Raw genomic sequence first — 21,728 nt, 5'->3', positions numbered from 1 at the left:
AAGCGAGTGACCAGGGTACTTTCTCACCTGCCTGGTACAGTCAAGAGAGTGACCAGGGTATTTTCTCACCTGCCTGGTACAGTCAAAGCGAGTGACCAGGGTATTTTCTCACCTGTCTGGTACAGTCAAGCAGGTGACCAGGGTACATTCTCACCTATCTGGTACAGTCAAGCAAGTGACCAGAGTATTTTCTCACCTGTCTGGTGGTCAAGCGAGTGACCAGATTATTTTCTCACCTGCCTAGTACAGTCAAGCAGTTGACCAGATTATTTTCTAACCTGTCTGGTAGTCAAGCAGGTGACCAGGGTACTTTCTCACCTATTTGGTAGTCAAAGCGAGTGACCAGGGTACTTTCTCACCTATTTGGTAATCAAAGCGAGTGACCAGAGTATTTTCTCACCTGTCTGGTAGTCAAGCGAGTGACCAGGGTACTTTCTCACCTGCCTGGTACAGTCAAGAGAGTGACCAGGGTATTTTCTCACCTGCCTGGTACAGTCAAAGCGAGTGACCAGGGTATTTTCTCACCTGCCTGGTACAGTCAAAACGAGTGACCAGGGTATTTTCTCACCTGTCTGGTACAGTCAAGTGAGTGACCAGAGTATTTTCTAACCTGTCTGGTAGTCAAGCAGGTGACCAGGGTACTTTCTCACCTATTTGGTAGTCAAAGCGAGTGACCAGGGTACTTTCTCACCTATTTGGTAGTCAAAGTGAGTGACCAGGGTACTTTCTCACCTATTCAGTAGTCAAAGCGAGTGACCAGGGTACTTTCTCACCTATTTGGTAGTCAAATTGAGTGACCAGGGTATTTTCTCACCTGTTAAACTCAGTAACCAGGGTCTCACCTGTCTTTAAGAGATCTTTCTTCAGATTCTTAAATCATGAGTAATGTTTTCAAGCCTGTATGTTGCTGGTGTGAATTTGTGCACCTTGTCTGATTTCCGTTAACAAATTTATGGAACTTCAGCTCTTTTTCACATTTTTTTGAGGGAGCAGGGTATTACTTTGGCTTACATTTAGTTAAGACTGCTGTACTCACAGCTGTTATATCAGATATCCCAACTGTAGTGTGTCCTTTGTTATCTAGACTGTTGTACTCACAGCTGTTATATCAGATATCCCAACTGTAGTGTGTCCTTTGTTATCTAGACTGTTGTACTCACAGCTGTTATATCAGATATCCCAACTGTAGTGTGTCCTTTGTTATCTAGACTGTTGTACTCACAGCTGTTATATCAGATATCCCAACTGTAGTGTGTCCTTTGTTATCTAGACTGTTGTACTCACAGCTGTTATATCAGATATCCCAACTGTAGTGTGTCCTTTGTTATCTAGACTGTTGTACTCACAGCTGTTATATCAGATATCCCAACTGTAGTGTGTCCTTTGTTATCTAGACTGTTGTACTCACAGCTGTTATATCAGATATCCCAACTGTAGTGTGTCCTTTGTTATCTAGACTGTTGTACTCACAGCTGTTATATCAGATATCCCAACTGTAGTGTGTCCTTTGTTATCTAGACTGTTGTACTCACAGCTGTTATATCAGATATCCCAACTGTAGTGTGTCCTTTGTTATCTAGACTGTTGTACTCACAGCTGTTATATCAGATATCCCAACTGTAGTGTGTCCTTTGTTATCTAGACTGTTGTACTCACAGCTGTTATATCAGATATCCCAACTGTAGTGTGTCCTTTGTTATCTAGACTGTTGTACTCACAGCTGTTATATCAGATATCCCAACTGTAGTGTGTCCTTTGTTATCTAGACTGTTGTACTCACAGCTGTTATATCAGATATCCCAACTGTAGTGTGTCCTTTGTTATCTAGACTGTTGTACTCACAGCTGTTATATCAGATATCCCAACTGTAGTGTGTCCTTTGTTATCTAGACTGTTGTACTCACAGCTGTTATATCAGATATCCCAACTGTAGTGTGTCCTTTGTTATCTAGACTGTTGTACTCACAGCTGTTATATCAGATATCCCAACTGTAGTGTGTCCTTTGTTATCTAGACTGTTGTACTCACAGCTGTTATATCAGATATCCCAACTGTAGTGTGTCCTTTGTTATCTAGACTGTTGTACTCACAGCTGTTATATCAGATATCCCAACTGTAGTGTGTCCTTTGTTATCTAGACTGTTGTACTCACAGCTGTTATATCAGATATCCCAACTGTAGTGTGTCCTTTGTTATCTAGACTGTTGTACTCACAGCTGTTATATCAGATATCCCAACTGTAGTGTGTCCTTTGTTATCTAGACTGTTGTACTCACAGCTGTTATATCAGATATCCCAACTGTAGTGTGTCCTTTGTTATCTAGACTGTTGTACTCACAGCTGTTATATCAGATATCCCAACTGTAGTGTGTCCTTTGTTATCTAGACTGTTGTACTCACAGCTGTTATATCAGATATCCCAACTGTAGTGTGTCCTTTGTTATCTAGACTGTTGTACTCACAGCTGTTATATCAGATATCCCAACTGTAGTGTGTCCTTTGTTATCTAGACTGTTGTACTCACAGCTGTTATATCAGATATCCCAACTGTAGTGTGTCCTTTGTTATCTAGACTGTTGTACTCACAGCTGTTATATCAGATATCCCAACTGTAGTGTGTCCTTTGTTATCTAGACTGTTGTACTCACAGCTGTTATATCAGATATCCCAACTGTAGTGTGTCCTTTGTTATCTAGACTGTTGTACTCACAGCTGTTATATCAGATATCCCAACTGTAGTGTGTCCTTTGTTATCTAGACTGTTGTACTCACAGCTGTTATATCAGATATCCCAACTGTAGTGTGTCCTTTGTTATCTAGACTGTTGTACTCACAGCTGTTATATCAGATATCCCAACTGTAGTGTGTCCTTTGTTATCTAGACTGTTGTACTCACAGCTGTTATATCAGATATCCCAACTGTAGTGTGTCCTTTGTTATCTAGACTGGTGTACTCACAGCTGTTATATCAGATATCTCAACGTTAGTGTGTTCTTTGTTATATAGACTAGTGTACTCACAGCTGTTATATCAGATATCCCAACTGTGGTGTGTCCTTTGTTATCTAGACTAGTGTACTCACAGCTGTTATATCAGATATCCTTACTGTTGTGTGTCCCTTGTTATCTAGACTGTTGTACTCACAGCTGTTATATCAGATATCCCAACTGTTGTGTGTCCTTTGTTATCTAGACTAGTTTACTCACAGCTGTTATATCAGATATCCTTACTGTAGTGTGTCCTTTGTTATCTAGACTAGTTTACTCACAGCTGTTATATCAGATATCCCAACTGTTGTGTCCTTTGTTATCTAGACTAGTGTACTCACAGCTAGATATCTCAACGTTAGTGTGTTCTTTGTTATATAGACTAGTGTACTCACAGCTGTTATATCAGATATCCTTACTGTGGTGTGTCCCTTGTTATCTAGACTGTTGTACTCACAGCTGTTATATCAGAACTAGTGTACTCACAGCTGTTATATCAGATATCCCAACTGTGGTGTGTCCTTTGTTATCTAGACTGTTGTACTCACAGCCCCAACTGTAGTGTGTCCTTTGTTATCTAGACTAGTGTACTCACAGTTGTTATATCAGATATCCCAACTGTTGTGTGTCCGTTGTTATCTAGACTAGTGTACTCACAGCTGTTATATCAGATCTCTCAACTGTAGTGTGTCCTTTGTTATCTAGACTAGTGTACTCACAGATGTTATATCAGATATCCCAACTGTTGTGTCCTTTGTTATCTAGACTATTGTACTCACAGCTGTTATATCATATATCCCAACTGTAGTGTGTCCTTTGTTATCTAGACTAGTCTACTCACAGCTGTTATATCAGATATCCCAACTGTTGTGTCCTTTGTTATCTAGACTAGTGTACTCACAGATGTTATATCAGATATCCCAACTGTTGTGTCCTTTGTTATCTAGACTAGTGGACTCACAGCTGTTATATCAGATATCCCAACTGTGGTGGGTCCTTTGTTATCTAGACTAGTGGACTCACCGCTGTTATATCAGATATCCTTACTGTTGTGTGTCCTTTGTTATCTAGACTAGTGTACTCACAGATGTTATATCAGATATCCCAACTGTTGTGTCCTTTGTTATCTAGACTAGTGTACTCACAGATGTTATATCAGATATCCCAACTGTTGTGTCCTTTGTTATCTAGACTATTGTCCTCACAGCTGTTATATCAGATATCCCAACTGTAGTGTGTCCGTTGTAATCTAGACTGTTGTACTCACAGCTGTTATATCAGAACTAGTGTACTCACAGCTGTTATATCAGATATCTCAACTGTAGTGTGTCCTTTGTTATCTAGACTAGTGTACTCACAGTTGTTATATCAGATATCCCAACTGTTGTGTGTCCGTTGTAATCTAGACTGTTGTACTCACAGCTGTTTTATCAGATATCCCAACTGTAGTGTGTCCTTTGTTATCTAGGCTAGTGTACTCACAGCTGTTATATCAGATATCCCAGCTGTGGTGTGTCATTTGTTATCTAGACTAGTGTACTCACAGCTGTTATATCAGAGATCCCAACTGTTGTGTGTCCTTTGTTATCTAGACTAGTTTACTCACAGCTGTAATATCAGATATCCTTACTGTTGTGTGTCCTTTGTTATCTAGACTGTTGTACTCTCAGCTGTTATATCATATATCCCAACTGTAGTGTGTCCTTTGTTATCTAGACTAGTTTACTCACAGCTGTTATATCAGATATCCTTACTGTTGTGTGTCCTTTGTTATCTAGACTAGTGTACTCACAGCTGTTATATCAGATATACCAACTATTGTGTCCTTTGTTATCTAGACTAGTGTACTCAAAGCTGTTATATCAGATATCCCGACTGTAGTGTGTCCTTTGTTATCTAGACTAGTTTACTCACAGCTGTTATATCAGATATCCTTACTGTTGTGTGTCCTTTGTTATCTAGACTAGTTTACTCACAGCTGTTATATCAGATATCCTTACTGTAGTGTGTCCTTTGTTATCTAGACTAGTTTACTCACAGCTGTAATATCAGATATCCTTACTGTTGTGTGTCCTTTGTTATCTAGACTAGTTTACTCACAGCTGTTATATCAGATATCCTTACTGTTGTGTGTCCTTTGTTATCTAGACTCGTGTCCTCACAGCTGTTATATCAGATATCTCAACTGTAGTGTGTCCTTTGTTATCTAGACTGTTGTACTCACAGCTGTTATATCAGATATCCCAACAGTAGTGTGTCCTTTGTTATCTAGACTAGTTTACTCACAGCTGTTATATCAGATATCCTTACTGCTGTGTGTCCTTTGTTATCTAGACTAGTGTACTCACAACTGTTATATCAGATATCCCAACTGTAGTGTGTCCTTTGTTATCTAGACTAGTGTACTCACAACTGTTATATCAGATATCCCAACTATTGTGTCCTTTGTTATCTAGACTAGTGTACTCACAGCTGTTATATCAGATATCCCAACTGTAGTGTGTCCTTTGTTATATAGACTGTTGTACTCACAGCTGTTATATCAGATATCTCAACTGTAGTGTGTCCTTTGTTATCTAGACTGGTGTACTCACAGCTGTTATATCAGATATCCCAACTTTAGTGTCCTTTGTTATCTAGACTATTGTACTCACAGCTGTTATATCAGATATCCCAACTTTAGTGTCCTTTGTTATCAAGACTAGTGTACTCACAGCTGTTATATCAGATATCTCAACTGTAGTGTGTCCTTTGTTATCTAGACTGGTGTACTCACAGCTGTTATATCAGATATCCCAACTTTAGTGTCCTTTGTTATCTAGACTAGTGTACTCACAGCTGCTATATCTGATATCCCAACTGTAGTGTGTCCTTTGTTATCTAGGCTGTTGTACTCACAGCTGTTATATCAGATATCCCAACAGTAGTGTGTCCATTGCTATCTAGACTAGTGTACTCACAGCTGTTATATCAGATATCCCAACTTTAGTGTCCTTTGTTATCTAGACTAGTGTACTCACAGCTGTTATATCAGATATCCCAACTGTAGTGTGTCCTTTGTTATCTAGACTGTTGTACTCACAGCTGTTATATCAGATTTCCCAACTGTTGTGTGTCCTTTGTTATCTAGACTGTTTTTTCTCACAGCTGTTAGATCAGATATCCCAACTGTTGTGTGTCCTTTGTTATTTAGACTAGTGTACTCCAGTGTCCGGAGGTCTGTTGGAATGTTTGTGGCAGAGAGAAATGAAAGCTATCTGAAACAGGTTAGTGTGTTTAACTGATGTTGTTGTGCCGAATATAACAGATAATGTTGTATGCAAAATATGTATAAATTAATGGGTAAAAGTGTTCAGTTTGTTTTTAGTTTTAAAAACTTCATTTTATTTTAATGATAATTTTCAACACAAAAACATGAATATTTAAGATGTTTCTTGAAATACATTAAATTCAGTTTGAAACTAATTATTATATAATCCCTAAAAAGGTGGACACCATTTTACTGGGATTTTGTTTCTAGGGTGGTGGGGTGTTATATCCACCTTTTGTCCGTCCTGGGACCCTTATCACTATCTCTAAAGAAGTATTGGATGGATCTTTCAAAAATGTCAGATGTAAAATTCTACTGTTTATTCAATAATATGTCATCTGATTGATTTCAGATAGGACAACAAATCTCAGACCTAAATGCCAGCGATGAACTGATACAGAAGGCCAAGCAGGTACACAGGGGAAAAGATTAGGATTTGAGACAAGTTGACTTTGTTTTTGAGGTTTTAACATTGCCTGCTTTACTCTCCTGTTTTCCTCCTGGAAATGATATAATTCACCAAGAATCCATTTTAGAATGGCACCTATGCTGCATATTGACAAACAAATTAATTATGCTTGCCTTACATTGAAAGACCTACAAGGGTTTTCTGGGCACATACAGCTTATATATGGCACACATAAAACAACTTCAGTATTCTACAGATGAGGTCAACGGAAAGTCCCAACATAGACCAAAACCCTGGACAAAAACCTAAAATTATTATATGACATCCTGACAAGTCTTTCTTTGGTATTTGTAGTTTCTGAGTCATGATATGTCCAAGGTGGAGCAACACGAAGGGGGAGATAACTCTGTACAGGTCAGTAATGAATACTAGTCATTTTCAATATTGTGCTCAAAATGGTTGGACTGGTTGGACCAGAATTGTTTTGTTATGAAATAGGGACGGACCTGGTGGTTTGATGTTGTTTTCTAGCGAGCCTTGGCAAAGTCTTTCAAGGCCTGCATTAACTTAACAGGTTTGTCAGGTTGTACCCTGAAATAGTCCATTTAAAAAGTTTACAAACTGGTGGATCTGCATGAACGAACAAGCCCCAGTTCTCTTACAAAGTGACAAAATTCTTCATGTGTAAAAAAGGCTACCTAGTCGTATTCCTAGAATTGTAGGGTTAAATTTGTTGCACATATTAACACATATCTGGAAATATTTGAAAAATACACTTTGTATTGTTTTTGACATTAATTTTGTTTTATTTTAACAGAAACAAATGGATGTGAAAGATTTTGACAAGCGATGGTATTCCTGGGCAGATGAACTTTTGCCAACTTGAGTATAAAGGTTTGTTGTACTTTCTTAACCATGAACAAAAAAAAATCAGATGCTTGATCTGTAAATATTTTAATACACAAACACTACTCTTACAACACAAATATTTCTGACACAAATATTGCACATTGGGAAAGTTCAGCACTTGGTCCACATTATGGAATGAATTCAAAAACATCATCAATGAACAAAAATCACAGTCATACTTGATAGTTTTCTCCTAATATGTTGATTGGCAGACCCAGGGTTGCACACACCCCGAAATCCAACCAAGCTTCACTTTTCACTTTCTTTTAAGATTGACATAAATAGCGTCTTCCTCCTACTTCTCTAAAAACAAAATCGTATCTGCACCGGCTTCTTCAAGCCATTTTGAGACAGGCCACAGGGAACCCGTCACCCTTGTACCTGCTGACCAGGTCTAGTAACGCTTGTTTCTTGTGAAGGGCACGAGATGATTCCAGTTCATACAGGGTACACAGGTTAAACAGAATTCCCTCATGGAGGTTCCGTATCGGGTCCTCGTGTACCAAGACCTCCAGGGTCTTCAGGGCGTCCCTTAGCTTTCCCAGGTACAGGGAGCACACTGCCATGTTGTTCACAGCCTGCAAAGTATAAATTAATGATACTGGATGATACATGGGTGGAAAGTATTAAGCGTGGATCATTTTGGAAAATATATAAATTCAGGGTTATTTCAATCAAATCAAATAAATTCAATAAAATAAAATAAATATGTAATCAGGTTATTATGGAGGGATCAAGAAACAGTCTTAAATTAAAATCAAAAGATCAATAATGCAAAAATGGTCATGAAAATTATGACATCTGAAGATAATTTCATGACTGTATTAAGCATTTTGGAATAAATCTTTCTCTCAGAACAGAAAAGGGATTGTTGTTTTCATAAAAAAAACAACAACATTTAATTAAATCTATTGACTATATTTATTTGTTGCAGGTATACACCCATTCAGGTCCTCGTGATGACCGTTACATAATTCCAGAAGAACTGTCACAGGCACTGTCTTCCTCTAAGAATTGCAACCATCCACCAGAAGTTTATCTAGAAGTCTAGACTGGATGAAAGGTAACACAACCATAGTGTGTGTTCACAAGTTGACATGAAACAAGTTAACATGTGGCGTTGTAACAAACTTTCACGACATGTGTGTCGACAAGAACAGAAAGTGTCACGATCAACAAAGCTTTGAGAAGGTTCTAATTGTGTACTGCCTGGTGCAGAAACAACAATAATCTGGTCTGTGATGTGGAGAAGACACTTACAGAGGCATTCGTTGGATCATGTTCTACTGCTGTTTTGAAATTTTGGTATGCGTCGGAGAAACTGTTGGTACACATAGACTCCAGTCCCCTGTGAAAGAATGAATTGTGAAATTTATACAAAGATATTTAAGAATAAATTGAGCAATGTTTTTAACTTCATGATGATTTATTTCATTGAAGTTGACTAATTAAGACAAACTTGTTTCTGTGATATTTAATTGGTTAAGATACTTAGGTTGATGTTGGCATTGTCAAAGCAGATTATCTTTAACAAATTGATGTTATTTTGACAAAAGTGAATTACATTTCACTGATATGATTGATAAACTTAGTTACCAACCTATATCTTTGTCATTTACTTGGTCTCCACCATACATTTAAAGTCATTTTTATTTGAAGGTAATACATAGGCTGAATTGGCCAGGTGTTTAACACTCTGCCTTCTTCTCAGATAACCATGATCCAAGCCCCAAAATTGTCATTTCCATATATGTTATCTTTAAATTATAGTCTAATCCTCTGGACCTGAGTGTTCTTGCATATTCGCAAGCATATAATGAAATAAAGATTAATATTTTGTTTGTCTAAATATGGAAAATCATACCATCATTGTATACATAAATTGAGGCCATCCTTATATACCACTGACAATGTTGATGTAGTTGCCTAGTAAAAGTGTTAAGATAGATGACGTACTTGTTAAGGTAAGTTCTACACGTCTGTTTCTTATCTGTTATGTCAGTCAACACTTCTGCTTGTTTGAAACAGTCTGTCGCCTTGGAAACATTCCCCATCTGTAAAGCATCAATCCATATTAGATTAAATATTTCTGATTTATGCCATCAAATACAATTTTCTTCATTTGTTTAAGACATATACGACCAACTTACCATTTTGTAGCAGACAAAATTACCTGTCATACTAACTAAGGGCAAACACCTAGGTGTAAATTGTCATGGAACCGACATACGAAAATGACATTCTTTGTATTGGATAATTTTTCCTTGTAATTCTATTTGAAATTTTGGCGTATGAGGAATTTGTAAGTTTAATACAGCAACACAATGATCTATTTACATATACAAGGTAAGAATTACAAAATTAAACACAACATGGAATGGCATATTTTTTACAAGACCACAAAAATAATACTTTGTGAAGTGAAATCTGTTTACTTTTGGTTTAGTTTTGTTTAACGTCCTATTAACAGCTATGTGTATCGTGTATATGTGCTTGTGTGTGTGTATGTCTGCTTGTGTGTGTATATGTGCTTGTGTGTGTGTATGCAGGAGAGAAATAAACATTGACTTCATTACCATATTTATCCTGTAATAAGCCCAAAGGCCAAATTAAAATCTTTGACACAACTTAGAGAAATGGGCTTATTATTACAGACCAATAAAATACCATCTTTTAGCTTTTCTATTTAACTGTACTAGATAATTATGAGAGTGTACTTACTACAAGGCTTTGACTTATGTTGATTGGTTTGGTTTGTGCATTTAAGGACAAGCCAGGTTTTGGTGGTGGAGGAAGACCTTGATGGTCAGACCACTTAACCACTCGGCCACCACGGTCTTATCGAATAAATATGGCAACCTATACAAACTGTTATGGCATTGTGTAGTAATAACAGGAAGTCGGCAACAATCTACACAATGTTATTGTATTGTATTGATTTTCATAACTTGGATCAACAACTACATAATGTGGTGAATATTTACCTGTAGGTAAATAAGTCCTAGACCACTCAGCAAAGATGGCTTAGACTGCGGGTCCTTCACAAGTAGTGCTTCATACACTGTCATGGAAGCTTCATAATCCTGAAATAGGAACTCTTTAACATTATATGGGGAAAATGTTGTTGAACTGTTTGTAATAGAGTGAATTCCTGTTTATATCATTTGATTTAAATAAAATGCGACATAAACATAAATCATAACTTGTTTGTGGTATAATGTGTTCTTTGATAGGTTATCATCATTTTTCAAGACAGCATGAATACTACACAATTAAATACCCGGTAAACAAACAGTAAAAGGATTTGTAAATTGATACCACATGAGTGATACAGTGCAGCATGTCATTACTGAGATTGTGTGCAGTTGCACAGCTTAACATTAAAACAAGTATACGTGTGGATGAGAAAATATCTTTGTAAGATAAAGCAGTACACATAATAAATACCTTTATAGCTAAAAACGTGTTTCCTATGATAAACAAGACTTTCTTCTCACGTGAATACCACAGCTCTCTAGACACTGAAATAAAACAATCACACAGATATTTACTTGTATAGGTCTGTAAATCATTTACTTCTGCGTTTATTTATAAAACCATTTAAAGGTGTGTTTTTGAATTGGTAAATAAATTATAACCCTCCAAAAACTCTTCAACAATTTCTTCTTCTTCTTTTTTGTTTCTCTGAAATTCTTTTTATCACGTATGATATATACAGTATCTACATTTGTTAAGATGCAAGCTGTGACATGGTGCAGAGGACCAATCAGGATTATTACTAAGGAAGAAAACCAGAGGGACTGACAGATCGCATGGTGTTATCATCATGTCCATACCCAGCTTAATCTCCAGCAGGATTAAACCTAACAGAAGTGCCCTGGATACCCAACTAAATCTCAAGCAGGATTAAACCTAACAGAAGTGCCCTGGATACCAAGCTTAATCTCCAGCAGGATTAAACCTAACAGAAGTGCCCTGGATACCCAGCTTAATCTCCAGCAGTATTAAACCTAACAGAAGTGTCCTGGATACCCAGCTACATCTCCAGCAGGATTATACCTAACAGAAGTGCACTGGATACCCAGCTAAATATCCAGCAGAATTAAACCTTACAGAAGTGCCCTGGATGCCCAGCTAAATCTCCAGCAGGAATAAACCTAACAGAAGTGACCTGGATACCAAACTTAATCTCCAGCAGTATTAAACCTAACAGAATTGCCCTGGATACCCAGCTTAATCTCCAGCAGGATCAAACCTAACAGAAGTTCCCTGGATACCAAGCTTAATCTCCAGCAGGATCAAACCTAACAGAAGTTCCCTGGATACCAAGCTTAACCTCTAGCAGGATTAAACCTAACTGAAGTGCCCTGGATCCCCAGCTAAATCTCCAGGAGAATTAAACCTAACTGAAGTGCCCTGGATACCAAGCTTAACCTCTAGCAGGATTAAACCTAACTGAAGTGCCCTGGATTCCCAGCTAAATCTCCAGGAGAATTAAACCTAACTGAAGTGCCCTGGATACCCAGCTAAATCTCCAGCAGGATTAAACCTAGTGCAAAATTCTCCTCCACAACAGTTCAACAGGGTTGTTCACATTAGAATCAAAGTTCTAAAAGATTGTGCTTTTGGATTCTAAGATAATATCCAGAAATGAAAAGGTGGACAAACAGAGTATCACTGTGATTACTATAAGGCACCTGCATCAGTGATGCTGGACCCTAGTTACGGTGCAAAAACTGACATGTACCCAGGAAGTTGTGATGGCCCCAGTTCAACACACAACCTTTTCCCCTAATGAAAGATAATTCATAAAATGTTTATACGGAGGAAACAAGTCTCATTAAAACTTAATAAAACTTTTTGTGTATTTAGACATCATCTTTCGGAGATTAAATGACATCATTTATATGTCTAAAACATTAACAAAGTCACACTTTTAATAGGATAGAAAACACACTACTACTTTTATACTGATACCTTTTCTACTTTCTTCTGAAATTTCTACTGCACTGCCATCTTCACATAAACCTTCATCCAGGTTCTTGATAATCTGTAGACATAATATAAAGTAATGATTATTATACCTAGTGAAAATGTTTCCATTTAGATCTCCAACAGTGTGTTTATTAGTTCACATTTGAGTTCAGGATATGTTACTTTGTCTGCATCAACTGTTTTTACAACTACCCATTTTATGCCAACTTCTTGTTTTGCAAATAAAATTTGAACAATTAGGGCCTAATGATGAGGTCTTGTCTGAAATCAAGTATTTGGAGGAGGTAGGGAACGCACATCATACAGTTTGAGAGTCAAATCATCTACATCCACAACTTTACCTTATAGCATTTCCATTAATGGAAATGACTCCTGTGAAATGTAGCAAATCCACACATTGAAGTGTTAGGAAAGTGTTATCTTTACACAGGTGGTCTCTTAATAGAGGTGTTTGTATGAGCAGGTTTCACTGTACTTTACTTATGTAAAAGAGTTGGTCTGATATATGAAATGTTTCCAACGCTCCAACAAACCTTTTGTGTGACTGCTAGTATGTAATGGAGTCTATCCAAAGCTTCCTGTGATCGTCCCAGGTAGTGAGGCAGTTCAGCATGTAACAATCGCATCCCAAAAGATACGATGGTACCTGGCCAATCAAAACAGAAAATGAATGTCACCTGACCAATCAAAACAGGAAATCAATGTCACCTGACCAATCAAAACTAGACACAAATGTAACCTGATCAATCAAAACTAGACACAAATGTAACCTGATCAATCAAAACTAGACACAAATGTAACTTGACAAAGCAAATTAGAAATGAATGGAACCTAACAAATCAATCCAGGAGAGGAATGGAAATTGGTCAATCATAGTAAAGATTAGGAGTAATAATTCAGTTGTAGAGAAAACTGTTTAAAAAATAGATGAAATCAAGACATTGACCAGTATCATTAACAAAATAATAATAAAAAAAATCTGGTAAATGAGAAAACGATAATTTTATGGAATACAATGCTTCACCTGTTAAATTCATATCAGCCCAAATCTGACTATATATCCCAAATATACAGTCATAGTAGTAGAGTCCAACATAACGTCTCAATCAACAAATTTTGGATGCAAATTGCTGGATTTTGATATTTATCTTTCAAAGTAATAATATTCAATTTTAATTGACTTTGAGAAGCAGGGCTTCGCACAATAAATGTGGACAATGCCACTGGCACCATTAGACTCTGTTCTGTAGAGGCAATAGTCGACTGTAACAACAGAAACTGACCTTTACGACCCGGATAAATCTGTGGATAGAACTCATAGTAGAGGTCCGGTGTGTCGAGGTTCTGAAACCCCTGCAGTTCTGACTCAACGATGTTGTACAATTTCAGTTTCATCAGCAGGGACAGACGACAAAACCAAAGCTGTTGGAATTACAATGTACAGTGATAAGTCCAATATATAGTGGTAGATTTAACGTGCAACAGCAGAAAGTCTAACAGAAAATGGTATAGCATTATTGGTCTGGACAATGTTGGAATAATTCATAATTCTATTTGATGAAATAGGAATTGTTACATGTTCAATTTCTCAGTCCTTGGAAATCAATATCGAATCTGGGAGCAGTATATTTAAGATTTGTTTTGCACTTCGACAAGAGGCTCTAGTTTATCAGTTTCTGATGAACAAACAAATCTCACAATTAACTCAATGAAAACAATTAAATTTACCATAAACAGGTTCTACAAATTACCCTTCCATTGCAATGTTGCGCCACCTAAAACCAGTTTTTTAAAGTTAGGTTCCAATAACATTGTAGATAATAATACATGTGTATTGATCTAATGTAGAAATGTAACACATATCATTTAAATATTTAGAATTCCTAGTAGATACAATTTTCTTTGCTGCATTTGGATATGTGAACACTGTGCTGAACAAAACCTTTTAAAAAAACTGGCACACAAATGCAACTTGTTTATATTTATCTATATAAAACCAAACTATCGGATATAGTTAATGAACTATTTAGAAATTTAATGCAAATATCATATTCTTATTTATGATACTGCCTTAGAAACATCTGTTCTAGGTTACCTGTAGTGTATGTGATGTGTGTTGGGTCGGTGGAGTTGTGTCCCCTTGATTGTCTGACCCCTGACCAGCAGCTGTTAGAAGTCTCCCCGTCAGTTCTACAGCAGATCTGTAACATCCTCCCTCCTACATTAAAAATATAAGTTTTATAATCTTAAGTGTAATGATTTCTGTATCACCAAATTAGGGAGTAAAACAATATTGAATGCATTTCAGCAAAACAAACTCAATAGAACAAAAAAATAATTTATGTACACTTTCTTTCAGCACATAGTTACTGACAGCATGTAATCTTGGGCTAGATATAAATCTCGAACTACAAATACATATATGTAGCAAGATAGATAACTAGCATATTTTTAAAGGGAAGATAGTGTAGATATGTACCAGATATTCTGTTTAGGCAAGACAAAAAAATATGTGTTTCATGTAAAATGTTGGAAAATTTTAGGGTAGGTAGGTAGCTAGTTTTATTTTGAAAAAAAATTTGATGTGGTTTATATAGGAGAGTGATCTTGACTTTACCAGTGCTTCTTTGAAAATTGTCTTAAAATGTTAGAGAAGGTAGGGTTACCGGAAACACCAAATATTTTTTGTTTGGCCTTAAGACAGTGTAGATATTTACCAAGAGTTTCTTCAAGCCATCCACATTTTGGGTTACACTGTCGACCGTCAGTATCTGTCTCTTAATGGCCTCCTGTTCTCCCATGTAGCGATGGACAAGGTCTCGTACAGGGTCACCCTAACATACATAAGAATACAACATTTAAAACATGTTTGGTATATTAGTAGTTATTGATTATTGCTTGCCTTAACAAGGATTTGCTTCTACCAGAATTAAGAAATGTTGCTAGAATGGCAAGATTTATACACACCGCTGGTTCAATAATGTTTTGATTAAAGTGACATAACTCCATAAATATGGGAAGTAACTCCAATTTATATTCTTTATATACATCCCCTTTTATGTAAGGGTTCTATGCAACAAGTATCACTGAAATCGGTGATGTACTTTTAAGAGATGTAGTACGAAGAACTTATTTAAACGAAGGGGAATAACTCACATAATACCTGGATTGCAATGTTAATTGCAGGTGTAGGACTTAAAGAGTGTGTTGACCACAATAGTGAAGTTTCATAAAATCTTGCTGAAATGACAAGATTGTTTTGGCTAACTTTTGTTAAAAGGGGAACATCTTCAGTGTGTTGACTACATCAGTGAAGTTTAATGATATCCAGCTGAAAACTGAAGGAGTTGTGTAGACAAAATTGTGTCTACAGGCAGATGGACGGATAACTTGATTCCAGTATCTCCCCCCCCCCCCCCACTCATCTTTGTTGCATGGATACTTATCGATTAATGACTGATTTGTTGTTAAGTAACAGGGTTCTATAAAGTTTCTATTATCACTTGTTTTAACAGGGGTTTGGTTCAATAATGATTATAGACGTACCTGTGATTCGTTCACGACGATACTGGGTGTACTTATTTGTTCAGTAACAGGGTTCTGTAAAGTTATCTATTATCACTTGTTTTAACATGGGTTTGTTGTTTTAACAGGGGTTTGGTTCTTTAATGATTATAAACGTACCTGTGATTCGTTCCCGACAATACTGGGTGTACTGATTTGTTCAGTAACAGGGTTCTGTAAAGTTATCTATTATCACTTGTTTTAACAGGGGTTTGTTGTTTTAACAGGGGTTTGGTCCTATAATGATTATAAACGTACCTGTGATTCGTTCACGACAATACTGGGAGTACTGATTTGTTCAGTAACAGGGTTCTATAAAGTTATCTATTATCACTTGTTTTAACAGGAGTTTGGTTCAATAATGATTATAAACGTACCTGTGATGCGTTCACGACAATACTGGGTGTACTGATTTGTTCAGTAACAGGGGTCTATAAAGTTATCTATTATCACTTGTTTTAACAGGGGTTTGGTCCTATAATGATTATAAACGTACCTGTGATTCGTTCACAACAATACTGGGTGTACTTATTTGTTCAGTAACAGGGTTCTATAAAGTTATCTATTATCACTTGTTTTAACAGGGGTTTGGTCCTATAATGATTATAAACGTACCTGTGATTCGTTCACGACAATACTGGGTGTACTGATTTGTTCTTCTGTTGGTACGAAACTCCCTGGTGATGTAGTTACAGTCACAAGGATATGTCGAGTCGCGTCTGATGGTAACCAAGCATCATGTTGTCTATCAGCCTCGCTCATGTGGATACTGGTCGAGAATGGATCTGCAGCGTTACCGTCACCTAGTATCTGAAAAGCGGATGCCAGACCACCAGACTTGGGAGGCGAACCTGCAGTTTCACCTAAGATGAAATATACAAAGTTTTCCACATAATTCTTTTAATTCAGTGCAAGAATTTTATAAAGTGAAAGTTGAGCAAAATATTGTGCAAGCATCATCAATAAGTAATTGCTGTGTTTTGCAAATTTCAATGATCACTCGATAATTCAGCATCAAAAACAAAATATATTATTAATATATTATAAATTAATTTTTACATATTTAATTAATTTTTAACCAAAATTTAAAGACCCTCGCTTCATTAAAGATATAAAGGCTTAAAATTGTTATATTTTGATTGACATTTTAAGTTTCCAGTACAAACTTTAGGTTGGGTAAGTAGGTAGTTGAAATATTTGATCTCATTTTGCCTATTTTAGAAATATGAATCATTATATAAACTGCCTGCTTAAATTTACTTTTTATTTTGTAAAGCTTATGTTTTAGAGCTAGACGCATTATATACTTATATATACTTTATTAGCCTTTCATCAGGAAATGATTGAAATATGATGTTACTTATAATTAGAGGAGAGGGTCTTTCACAACCTCAAGAAAGGCAAGTCCAAAAGCTTGAAAATAGAGTTACTTTTGGTACACATTTCTATTTAGTTAATTCCCCAATAGGATCAATGTTCAGTGTCATATATCCTTACTTAGTTTGTCCTCTATCTGAACTTCCAAATAACTGTCGCTAGTAGGTTCGGCCAATGGAGTAACTGACTGGTGTGACTGGTGTACTGGAGTGGGGAAGGCAGACAACTGCATCGGTGGTAGTGGTGTCCCCTGGAACGGCTGATGTGCTGGGGATAGCCCTAGGTCTGGGTACTTGTTAGACAGCTGACGGTCGTAGCTAACCGGACCACTGTCGGGGACAGTATCTATGGGAATGGTGTCTGTGATGTGTAACTGAGACATACGCTCAGACATCAGTTTGTTTGATGGGGACATACTAAGACCACTCAAAATGTCCTGGTCACCATCACCAGTCCCTTCTGCTGTGAAGGATTCAAAATCTTCCTTGTCATCAATTACCTGTAGTGAGGCCTCCATAACATTAGTTTCCGTATCCTCTGGTACAACCTGGAAATCTACGCTCTCTGGCTCCTCGTGTGACAGTCGACTTTCGATAGGATCTGGTCGCGAAGCAGCAGACACATCAACAACAGGTGATACTGCACTGGGTGAAACTTCCCCAACGTTACCGAGGTCCTCCACATCACCAAAGACACCGTCTGGAGAAACAGCTTTAGATTTATCCTCCTGAGGAGTATTGCTGATATTATCAAAGAAATTCTGTCCAAATGGATCACTTTCAACAACCACTGCTGTCTCTGTTTTAAAATAGCTACTGATATGAAGAGGACTTTGGTTAAATTTGTCCTCCTCAACATTTCGTTTACGGTTATCTTGATTTTCCTCAACTTTAGAAAAATCCATTGATGGAGAAGTACCCAGTAAAGATGAATCTGCTCCTTGTGGTGTTACATCATTGTCTGATTGTGTAAACTCAACCAGGGTCAAACTTGTATCTTTTTTGGAATCAGATTTGTCTGCCTGTGTATTATTGATGTCATCTAGAATTTCCTCATCAGCTGGAGATGTTTCAAGGATGACAGAGTCTAGTGTGTCTGTGGTAGCTGAATGCCTAAGTGTTGGTTCTGATGGAAATACCAATACGTTAGTGGAGGATTCAGCAAAACTTTCATCTTCCAGAAAATCACCAACTCCGGAATTATCATCCGACATCATTTTGATGGAGTCTAAAAATTGAATAAAGCAAAATTAGAAATCAAATCAGGTGACACATGTTCAAGTCAAAACAAAACAATTGTTATGGTTTTTCGTTTGACTCATAAAAGTTTAGGGAAGGTAGTACTTAAGCAGTGCTAATTTAAATAAAATATACATTGCACAAGGGCACTCAAATCTAGGTTGGTTATAGAAAGTGGAAACATTTAACGATTTGTCGTATCACCTATGAAGGTTAAAGGAGAGAATAGAACTACTATATCCCAATGCGTGATTGTGTAGTAGGACAAGGAATAGTAATAAAAATGGTGACGTCGCTGGGGCTCGAACCCGTGACCCTTGGCTCTCCAGCCCGATGCTATACCCCTGATCATGAGCTAAAGGGAAATTTCCTACAGCTGACACTTGTAAGGCAACCTATTCAATGCACATCTTTTACACTATTCCCCCCTTTTTTTAAACATCAACCCAAGGTTTTTTTCCCACCCGCCAAGGGTTCTCCTATCTTGAATGGGGAGGTTCAACGGCACCAGTTTGTAGTAGGATGAGGAATAGTGATAAAGATAGTGCCAACGCTGGGGCTTGAACCCCCGACCCTTGCCTCTTTAGCCCGATGCACTACCGCTGAGCTAAAGGGAAATTTCCCACAGCTGACACTTGTAAGGCAACCGATAATCAATGCACATCTTTCACAATTGTATAAGGCCACTAATGCAGGGGCTCCTTCAGAATCAGGTGTGTGTTCTGTGTCATCTCAGCTGTCAGGGGACACTGGAGAAATCACATTTCACCTGCCACCCCTACTACAACACTTGGACTTCTATTATGGCGTTTCAAACTCAAAGTGGCTTCATCTTCTGTGAAGAAGCGTCTTTATATCAATTGATCTGTTGTGAGGATGAAAAGCCGAGAACAAGTGAATTGTAAGTACCACAATGTACATGTGTAGCTCCTAAAACTGATTTAAAGGTGTCTCCCTGATTATTCTAAAATTGGTGACAGACATACGGGTAATGTAGTACATTGTTCTATTTTTATATGCAGTGTATGGAAGTTGAAGTGGGGGTGGGGTGGAGTTAGGGGAGGCGAGTGTGTGTTAATACTAATATTAATACCCTGCCTCTTCAGCCCCAGATGCCAGACGGATGCAAACCTTTTCATGAAAATGACTTATTGACAGTCCATCAACCACGAGGGAACGGATCCTGCATACTTGAATCTATTTAATTATAATTATATAAATTGTAAAGGCTTTAATTTTGCCGTTCACGCTCAATGTCCTTACATTTTGCACTATTGTCACTCAATAATTGTCCCACAGCACGCAAATGTACAGTTTTAACCTCACGTTTAGGCCTTAATGTCAACGATTTGGTAATAACGTCATCTTCTGAGAGAGAGAAGCCGGGACATACGATGATTTACATCAAAGATCATTTATACCTTTTTTATACAGATTTTTGCAAATATTTCTTTTGACAATGTATTTATTTGACTATTTTGGATAAAATATCAACCATCTTCTATGTTGAAGCGTCAATTGTAGCCCCCCCTCCCCCCCACCGCCCTTTTGAATAATAGTTATTACTTCTCGGGACTGCTACGAAGACATATTTTGCCACAACGCTGGTATTTTGGTTGTTATTACATAATCGCTTTATACAAGTGAAATAAATATATCGTATTGAACGGGAAAACCATGAAATTTTCTATTTCTTACGTTTTTTCCACGTCACGCTGCACAAATATTGCTACACCAGAAAAGTGTGGGAATGTGTAACGTAGTTTTTGACGCCAAGTTGTAATGACGTCACACTTGACAACAATGCAGAGTGCCATTTTGAATGGGTTTTCACTGCAATTTTGCCTTTTGCTAGTATTATCTGGTAAGATTTCCAGACAAAAGTGATATTAACTGTGTATTTATGTAAAAACAATAATGTATGCTGCAAAAGTAGACAACACAACCACTTAATTATTCTGCCGTCACTTTATCTAAACTTGAAACTGAAAATCTACACAGAGAATATAATGTACCGTTCAGATTGCAATTGGACAATACTAAGAGTGAAGTTTATACTTGTTAGGATATTATGTTTCGTTTAAAATCTGCATTAAAGATATCTTTTTTTATCAAATGGAGAATTCATGATATTTCACGAGTAAACTGCAATAAATACTGATACCGTAGGGTTTACCATCATATTTTTGTAGACAGTGTGCAGCCTCAATTTCCCAGAAGGCTTAAAAACACTTTCTCGCATGGGGAAGCATCTGAAGTGGACAAAGTGTTTACAGGGGTACATCGGTTTATTGTGGACCAACCGGGATATGTGAATGTAGCCCAGATAAAAACCAAGTGGCACTTTGCGCCACTTGGTCTTGGGGGTTTGAAAAAATGTCTCGTAGTCAGAAGCTATGTTATCACAAATAAGTGCATGTGAGATTAATCATCCACAATCCTTTACATTTTGCACCCGCCTGCCTGTACTTAGGTGAGGCTAACTTTAATGTTAGTAATCTTGTACCCACCAAAATGTCGACATGGTAATTAGGGCCTTAATGGGGTTATTTAATGTTAAGACTTTTAATAAGAGATACGTACAGTTAGTTTTATACAGGCTATTTGTCATTATGTTTATAGTGATGTTTTAAATCTAGGCTTTCGTTCATGGATAAACCGGGAAACTGCTCAAACCCGAACAGGACGAACACGTGAAATGGAAAAATCTGCATGATTATGCATCCTCAAAATTGAACGAAAGTAAACAAAGTCTGTCGACATATATAGCGCATCATTATAATGCACATTCCACATACAATCTTATCACAGACATTCTTGATTGTCTACTTTTCATAAAGCGCACAGCATCTCATGCACATTACACTGTCTTGTATGCAATTTTTTGACAAACTTACAGGATGATTCTTCGTGCAAGGTTCAACGACCGCTTTACGATG

General features: G+C 37.3%; 2 protein-coding genes across 5 annotated transcripts in view; one reads left to right on the top strand and one right to left on the bottom strand.

The window, feature by feature from the left end:
- LOC110456586 (uncharacterized protein C8orf76-like) overlaps positions 1 to 8,869 on the top strand; it is a 44,512-nt gene extending 35,643 nt beyond the window's left edge. For all 4 annotated transcript variants that reach the window (XM_021507407.1, XM_021507406.1, XM_021507409.1 and 1 more), the window contains exons 7-11: positions 6,181 to 6,253; positions 6,650 to 6,709; positions 7,061 to 7,120; positions 7,524 to 7,600; positions 8,550 to 8,869. In XM_021507407.1, coding sequence (XP_021363082.1) covers positions 6,181 to 6,253; positions 6,650 to 6,709; positions 7,061 to 7,120; positions 7,524 to 7,592 — 262 coding nt within the window. In that variant the 3' untranslated portion in view covers positions 7,593 to 7,600; positions 8,550 to 8,869. The remainder of the gene's footprint in view (positions 1 to 6,180; positions 6,254 to 6,649; positions 6,710 to 7,060; positions 7,121 to 7,523; positions 7,601 to 8,549) is intronic.
- LOC110456585 (trafficking protein particle complex subunit 12-like) lies at positions 7,644 to 21,722 on the bottom strand. Its single transcript, XM_021507405.1, has 13 exons — positions 21,687 to 21,722; positions 17,672 to 18,778; positions 16,790 to 17,037; positions 15,328 to 15,444; positions 14,706 to 14,828; positions 13,894 to 14,032; positions 13,144 to 13,256; positions 12,593 to 12,665; positions 11,063 to 11,136; positions 10,600 to 10,698; positions 9,572 to 9,669; positions 8,876 to 8,963; positions 7,644 to 8,193 (listed from the first exon to the last, which is right to left on the bottom strand). Exons 2-13 carry the CDS (start codon positions 18,765 to 18,767, stop codon positions 7,951 to 7,953), a joined length of 2,511 nt encoding a protein of 836 aa, XP_021363080.1. The 5' UTR covers positions 18,768 to 18,778; positions 21,687 to 21,722; the 3' UTR covers positions 7,644 to 7,950.
- Positions 21,723 to 21,728: the final 6 nt, after the last annotated feature.

This window comes from Mizuhopecten yessoensis, unplaced genomic scaffold (assembly GCF_002113885.1).
Source record: "Mizuhopecten yessoensis strain PY_sf001 unplaced genomic scaffold, ASM211388v2 scaffold8811, whole genome shotgun sequence".
NCBI lineage: Eukaryota > Metazoa > Mollusca > Bivalvia > Pectinida > Pectinidae > Mizuhopecten > Mizuhopecten yessoensis.
The sequence above is the reverse complement of the archived record's forward strand: the minus strand, read 5'-3'. Positions and strand labels throughout refer to the sequence as shown.

What these genes read in the sequence shown, in the direction of transcription:
- LOC110456585 (XM_021507405.1), bottom strand. Translation starts at nt 18,767, where the DNA reads ATGATGTCGGATGATAATTCCGGAGTTGGTGATTTTCTGGAAGATGAA. An exon ending in ATGGCTTGAAGAAACTCTTG is followed by an intron (nt 14,829 to 15,327) that starts GTAAATATCTAC and finishes TTTTTAATGTAG; the next exon opens with GAGGGAGGATGTTACAGATC. An exon ending in ACACATCACATACACTACAG is followed by an intron (nt 14,033 to 14,705) that starts GTAACCTAGAAC and finishes TAATTCCAACAG; the next exon opens with CTTTGGTTTTGTCGTCTGTC.